The 7,552-nt window shown below is 34.1% G+C and overlaps 1 protein-coding gene across 1 annotated transcript; it reads left to right on the top strand.

The window, feature by feature from the left end:
* Positions 1-1,744: 1,744 nt before the first annotated feature.
* Positions 1,745-2,179, top strand: LOC105533235 (40S ribosomal protein SA-like). Its single transcript, XM_011971621.1, has one exon. It carries the CDS (start codon positions 1,795-1,797, stop codon positions 2,092-2,094), a length of 300 nt encoding a protein of 99 aa, XP_011827011.1. The 5' UTR covers positions 1,745-1,794; the 3' UTR covers positions 2,095-2,179.
* The last annotated feature ends 5,373 nt before the right edge of the window (positions 2,180-7,552 follow it).

The following is a 7,552-nucleotide window of genomic DNA, read 5'->3' on the forward strand; positions in this document are numbered from 1 at the left end:
TGCTTCTCCAAAATTTTGTTTGGATATTGACACTGATGATGCTACAGGTGCACAAAAAGGTTATAAAAGGCTCTCATAATGAGACTTACATGGGATGCAGAGCTGGCTTCCCAAAGAGGTGTGAAAAGGACTTGAGAGATCCAGTTAAAAAGTGATTTGGAGTTTTAATGTATTTAAAAGGCAAAGCTGGAATGAGGGTTCCTACAAGGGCCTGAAATTGCATGATTTGAACTTCTTGCCAGTGCAAAAGGAGAGAGAACCTGGACTTTCTCATCCACTTACCCAGATGTAAGGCACAAGGAGAAGAGGAAATGTGCTTGAAAACTGTGAGCAGTCAAACACCTCAAAGTGGAGTCAGCCACTTCATTACAGCTCTGAGGTACAACAACCAAATTATTTTCCACGGTACCTGAGCTCTCTACTTAAAGGTGAGAGACATGAGCAGTCCACATGATCCTATGATGTGGAAGTAGAAGTGGTGGCAATCAACTTTGAGAAAGTGCCTGCCAGGTCTAAAGGAAGACTTTGGTAGGCATCCTGGAGGCACTGTTTAAGCAAATAGGACTGAAGGGGATAATGTCTTTGATATTTCCAAAGGCATACATTTTGAATGGATATAGAACATTACTGATAATCCCTGAATATGTTTTAGAAGTTGGAGAGTGAGATGATTGAAGAGATCTAAAGCCAAGGTTTTACTTTATTTATTCTTTATAGCAGGTATGTAGACAAAGAAAGAGTTCAGTAATTTGGTTTGAGTAACTTGCTTTAGGAAAATAAATGGTTAAAACTTATTAGTACTTTCTATCTGGAAGAAGACTTGTCCTAGGTTTTAGCTGACAAGAGGATTTTCTTCCAAATTTCCCCCAAAACTAATCAACAGAAATCGTTTTTGAACTATAGGCATGACAAAATGAGATAAATATGGAAAAGCTTAATAGAAAAGCAAAACTATTCCTGATAATGTTAAAATAGAAATTTAACTTATGCATTTTAAAACTTTCCTTCAAGTTCACATTTTTTTTCAACAATGGCTTCTTAAAATTATCTTAACTTTAATTGGTTTGAATATCAGTACTCATTTTATAACCTCACAGAGGCAGTAACTAAGCTTTGGAGTTTTCACAGGTAACATGTAAAAATGATGACTATATTGGATACCAATCAATTGCTATAGAGGACACCAATCAATAGTTTCCAACATCTTTTGGAGATCCAAGTAAAGTCAAATTCATAGCATATTTTGTAAACAAACAAACAAACAAAAAACAGATCATTTCATCCTACGGAGCACCAATATTGATTGATTCAATGATACTGACTTTCAGGAGTGTTGCTGGGAATTTGGATTCACAGGAATTTTCTTTCTCTTGCTGTTGATGGAATATTAAACAGAAATCAGAACTGCCATTGCTGCATACATTAAGCTACCATAAGAGAAGCCAGCCTGAAATAAAAAGCCCCTATGTCAAGGAGGAACAAGTCAGAGAATCCGTGAAATTAATGATAGCACACTAATCACACCATGTTTTTGGTGGCTTGCAACCGGTAGTTGTTGCCCCTTGTACAATGATAGAGAAAGAGTTGGTTATCTCACATGCCGAGGGTGGCTAAAGCGTTAGAAGACCAAGCTGAAAAAAAAAAAAAAAAGAAAAAAAAAGAAATGCTAAAGTGGTTCACTTTGTTGCAGCCTTCAGTGTAAACACAATACTTGCTTTCAAACTGGTTGTTTAAAAGCACATTGCCATCCCATGCAACAACAAGGTAGCTCACTCAGTGGGTTTGATGTAGTGGATGCTGGCTCGGGAAGTTCTGCACATGCGTGGCACCATTTCCCATGAGCACCCGTGGGAGGTCATGCCTGATCTCTACTTCTACAGAGATCCTGAAGAGATTGAAAAAGAAGAGCAGGCTACTGCTGAAAAGGCAGTGACCAAGGAGGAATTTCAGGGTGAATGGACTGCTCCAGCTCCTGAGTTCACTGCTACTCAGCCTGAGGTTGCAGACTGGTCTGAAGGTGTGCAGGTGCCCTCTGTGCCTATTCAGCAGTTCCCTACTGAAGACTGGAGTGCTCGGCCTGCCACGGAAGACTGATCTACAGCTGCCACTGCTCAGGCCACTGAATGGCTAGGAGTAATCACTGAATGGTCTTAAGCTGTTCTTACACGGGCTCTTAAGCAACATGGAAAAATAGTTGATAGAAAATAAACATCAGTTTCTAAAATAAATAAATAAATAAATAAATAAAAGCACAGACAAAAGGAAAATTAAGCCTTCCTAAAACAGATACTCTTTTTGAGACTGTCAATTAATCATACTCAAAACTGTGGATATAATAAAGCACAGACTTGTAAGGTTAGAAAAATTGAGTTTTTAATCATTACAGATCCAAAGTATAAAGTGGGAGAAAAAGAATATATATATATGTGTGTATATATATATACATATATATATAAACAAATAACATTTTGCTGGTTTTATTTCAATAATAATGAAGATTTTTTAAAAAGTGGTTTAATTTTATTATTTTCATTTAGGATATATTCATTTTATTTTTAAATTTTGAAATTTTATTCAATGTCTATGAAATTTAATAAAATATTAAATAAATACAATGTTGATGCCTAATTGTGTATAGAATCTGAACTAAACCATGTAAGCAAAATATATTAGTACAGAAAATTTGGAAAGACATATTTCAGTATGTATGTGTGACTGTGCCTATTTATATTTATGTGATATGTATATGTTTTAAATGTTTTATTGATTTTTGAAACTATATTTATGAATATATCTTTCTCTCATAATCATAAAATACATACAGTATCCAGTCTGTACTTAGGAAAATATTTAAATATTTCCTTTGTAATGGATCTTATTGACTTTACTTACTTATTCTCCTATATGTAATTATTTCTAATTTAGTCGATTTAATCTTAATAGCCATAATAGCAAATACAGCATATTCAAAGTTAATAAGTATTAATAATGCTTTTTAGCAGGATTTTATGGAAAACATATTAAGGTTGTCAAATGAATTATTTTCTCCATGAAAAGTGGTTTTTGGAGCACAGAGAAAACAATAGGTGTTTATTTCCTCATATGAAGATTTTAAGTTACTCAATTCATTAAAATCGTGAATGCAAAATGTAGTTTTCCTTAAGTGTTTTATGTTCATGTTCTAAATGTTTATTTATTTATTTTTATTTTTTTTGAGACAGAGTCTAGCTCTGTCGCCCAGACTGGAGTGCAGTGGTGCAATCTCAGCTCACTGCAAGCTCTGCCTCCTGGGTTCATGCCATTCTCCTGCCTCAGCCTCTCGAGTAGCTGGGACTACAGGCGCCCATCACCATTTTTGTATTTTTAGTAGAGATGGGCTTTCACTGTGTTGGCCAGGATGGTCTCGATCTCCTGACCTCATAATCTGCCTGCCTCGGCCTCCCAAAGCACTGGAATTACAGGAGTAAGCTACTGCTCCTGGCCTATTTACATTTTTTAATTTAAAAAATTAAAAGAAATAAAGTAGAGATCTTAAACTACTAGATCAATCGTTTGAAGTGATTACAATTTTTAAAATATTTGGTTCATTTTACAACTTAATTAAATTTCCTTAAACACTTAAAGATATTTGGATATTAAATACATTTGGATATTAAATGTATTTAATTTTTATTATTTTTTAAGGACTATCAAGGTAATTACTAATCAAAATATTTTTCCTAGCAACTTAATTATTCCTGTGAATGAATACTGATGCTATGTTTGTAAAAAATCAAGTGCTGTCAAACATTTGGTACTATTAAAATTTACTGTATGTTTTATATCTTGTAAATGAAATCACATGTCTAAAACTATGCATTTTTAATTATAATCAAAAGGCCAAATGTTAGATAATAGATATCACAAATATTTTAAACATCAAGTAAGTACAGATTGTCCTAGGAATTAAAAATATATCTTTAAACTTGCCACAGATGTTAATATCATGGAATAATTCTAATTCAATTTGGATTTAGGAAAACATTTAGTTGTGGAAAAAAATAAGTTTTTTGTTTGCTTATCTGTTGTTTGTTTTGTTTTGTTTTTATTTCATGCCTGTTTAAGTTATAAATGTGTTTCAATCTCAAATGGATTTCATTTTATGGTGCAGGGATTCAAATACAGGCTCATGTGTCAAATCCAACCAAAAACATGGTTTTGTATTCCCCACAAGATAAGAGGGTTTATATAAAGTTTTTTAATAATTGGGAAACATTTTTATAGCATTAAAAAATTTATATGCAATTTAAATTTTAGCATTCATAAATAAAGTTTTAGTAAACATCTCTGCATGTGTTATCTATTACTGATTGGAACTACAATAGCAGAATTGAGTAGTTGTGACAAAGATTGAATGACTTGCAAAGGTGAAAATAGTTGTTATATGACTATTTGTAGAAAATATTCTGACCACTGGGCTTCTGATTAGAAATTTCAGCTGGAGATGAGAACGTGGGAATTATTCTTTTCACCCCAGAAATAAAAATGCTAAGCCCATTTCCTTGTCATTGATGAAGTGGGGTGTCTTTTAAAACACTCAACCTGTGAGTTTTTTTAACAAGGTATTTCCATTTTAAAGCCCAACTTGGATTAAAAACAAACAAAACAAACAAAACAAACAAAACAAACAAAAATACTTGAATTTCCATTTAGGTAGTTTCACACCTAGATACAAATCATGTGTTTACTGGTTAATTCTTATATCTGCCATATTCCCTCATGTACTAATCCTTGGGGATTAGTACCCTCATCAAGGAGGCCCAAGGAAGCTTTTTCGTTTCTCCCATCACGTGAAGACATGGCAAGAAGTCGCTATCTATGAGCCAGAAAGTTGGCCTTCACCACATACCAAGTCTGACTTCATGTTGGACTTTCCAGTCTCCATAACAAAATAAATGTCTGTTGTTTATAAGCTACCCTGTTTAGGGAATTTTGTAACATCACCCAAATGTACTAAGACAATATCTAAAGAACTAAGTTAAAGTGACCTTTTGCTGTATCAGAGGTGAAATACTTTGTAGTTTTTTGGCATTTGGAAGAAAATTAATACAAATAGGCTGGGCATGGTGCCTCACGCCTGTAATCCCAGCACTTTGGGAGGCAGAGGTAGGTGGATCACAAAGGTAGGCAGATTCTGAGGTCAGGAGTTTGAGACCAGCCTAGACAACATGGTGAAACCCCGTCTCTACTAAAAATACAAAAACTATCGCTTGAACCCAGGAGGCAGAGGTTGCAGTGAGCCAAGATCGTGCCACTGCACTCCAGGCTGACGACAGAGCAAGACTCTGTCTCAAAAAAAAAAAAAAAAAAAGGAAAGATTAAGTTATATTAAATGATTGAAATGGCACTTATTTTTTTCTTTCACCACAAGTGTGCAAAATGTTTTTCTTCTGAATGAGATTTGAGAAAAGAAAGCATGGGAAATCCGGAAATGGTGTTAGGCTTCTATTTCTCTTACTGGGTAAAAGGTAATCCATTTTATCACCTTCTACTATTGCATGAAAAATATTACATAACTAAAATAAGTTTCCTTCTATAATTTGGTCATGAAATGACAGAGTCAACTTTGTGCATATTTATGCTCCTTTTGTTGATTTTTGAAGTTTAATTTGCTCTTTAGAGCCTGTTAAAATCGTTTGGGAAAATATTTTTATCTTCAGACTGTTTTCAAGTGAACGAAAGGTATAAAGCAGTTTCCTGAAAGATAGGACCCTACCATAGTGAAATAAGAATTGAAACTCTCTAGGTTTCCTCAAACTTTTTGTAATGATATATAACCTCTTTCTACCTGTGCATATGATGGTAAAGGTAAAACCAGGAAACAGATATATACTTCACCAGTGTCCTCCAGGTGATCTGACATTCATTTCTCTGATGCTCTGTAGATGGGCTCTTCTGATGGTGGTAACCAGGCTGTCCTGAACTCAGAAAGATCTCCATGGGGCCACTTGTCTTATTTTCATTTCCCTAAGTTTACTCTCTTCCTTCCCTAGAGGCAGGTAAGGAGCGCAGTTCCTGAAATAATTGCAAACACAGGTGTCAGAAAAGTATGGAAAGCAGTGATCATCATAGATAGGACATGGGAAAGAGTGTGCCCACCTTATTCAACTAGCACCATCTTCTCCACATTTCTGGTGGCTTCCAGCAGGTGCTTTGTGGAGGCTTGCTCTTCTGAGGACTTCCTTATTCACCTCTTTCTGCCTGGGTGCTACTGTGGATCCATTAAATCTTTTTTCTCTCTTTCCTTGGAATCCTACTTCTTCCTCTTTGCTTTTGTACTACATTGTTAGTCATGGAATTCCATCCACTTATTTTCTCTTTGCTTTATTTTTTATGAAGGTAAAATTTACAGAATATGTTGTTAATGATTTCAAACTGTACAATTCAGTGATGTTTAGTGTCTAATTAAGTATTCAGTATATTCACAACGTTGTTCAACCACCAGGTCTCTCTTGTTCTAAAACCTTTCTATCACTTCATAAAAACACCCAGAGCACATTATGCAATCAATTCCCACTCAATCCTTTTCCCATTCCCTGGTAGCTTCTAACTTGCTTCTGTCGCTATGGATTTGCCTATTCAGAATACATCATATAAAATGAAACATACTGTATATGACCTCATGTCTCTGGTGGCTTTTTACTAACATACTATTTTCCAAGTTCATCTAGTTGTAGCATGATCAGTATTTTGTTTCTTTTTATGACACAATAATATTACATTATATGCACATAGCACAATATATTTACCCATTCACATACTTATGTTCATTAGAGTTTTTTGCCTTTTGGCTATATGAATGAGACTTGTTATAAAAATACATGTACACATTTCTATGTTGATAGATGTTTTTATTTATCTTGGTATATACCTAGAAGTATTGGGTTATATAGTAATTCTATGTTTAACTTTTTGATAAACAACCAAACTGTTTTCCACAAATGCTGCATCATTGTACATTCCTGTCTGCAATGTACAAAGGTTCCTATTTCTTCACATACTCATCAACACTTATTATTTTACGCTTTCTTGCTTAAAGCCAACTAGTGAGTATAAAGTGTTAGCTCATAGTTTTGATTTTCATTTTCTTAAAGACCAATAACATTGAATGTCTCTTCATGTAGTTGTTGGCCAATAATATATTGTCCTCATCTTGACTAGAATGTTTATGCAAGATCTTTGACCACTTTTAAGATGGGTTGTTTGGGTTTTTTTGTTGTTGTTGCTGAGTTTTAAGAGTCTTTTATGTATTTCACTGAATGCTTATCAGATAACGATTTGAAAATATTTTCTTCCATACTGCATTTTGCCTTTTCACATTCTTGATTATATCTTTTGATGTACAAAAGTTTTTTTGTTTGTTTGTTTGTTTGTTTGTTTAATTTTGTGAAGTCCAATACATCTTTGTTTTCTTTTGTTCCTCTTGCTTTTGGTTCCAAATCTAAGAATCTATTGCCAAATCTGAGATTATGAAGATTTGCCCCTATGTTTTATATAAATGTTTTATAGCTTT

The sequence above is a fragment of the Mandrillus leucophaeus genome, unplaced genomic scaffold, assembly GCF_000951045.1.
Source record: "Mandrillus leucophaeus isolate KB7577 unplaced genomic scaffold, Mleu.le_1.0 Scaffold1230, whole genome shotgun sequence".
In the NCBI taxonomy this organism is placed as follows: Eukaryota; Metazoa; Chordata; class Mammalia; order Primates; family Cercopithecidae; genus Mandrillus; species Mandrillus leucophaeus.

Bases quoted from the DNA above. Each gene is read 5' to 3' on its own strand.
- LOC105533235 (XM_011971621.1), top strand. From the start codon at position 1,795: ATGCTGGCTCGGGAAGTTCTGCACATGCGTGGCACCATTTCCCATGAG.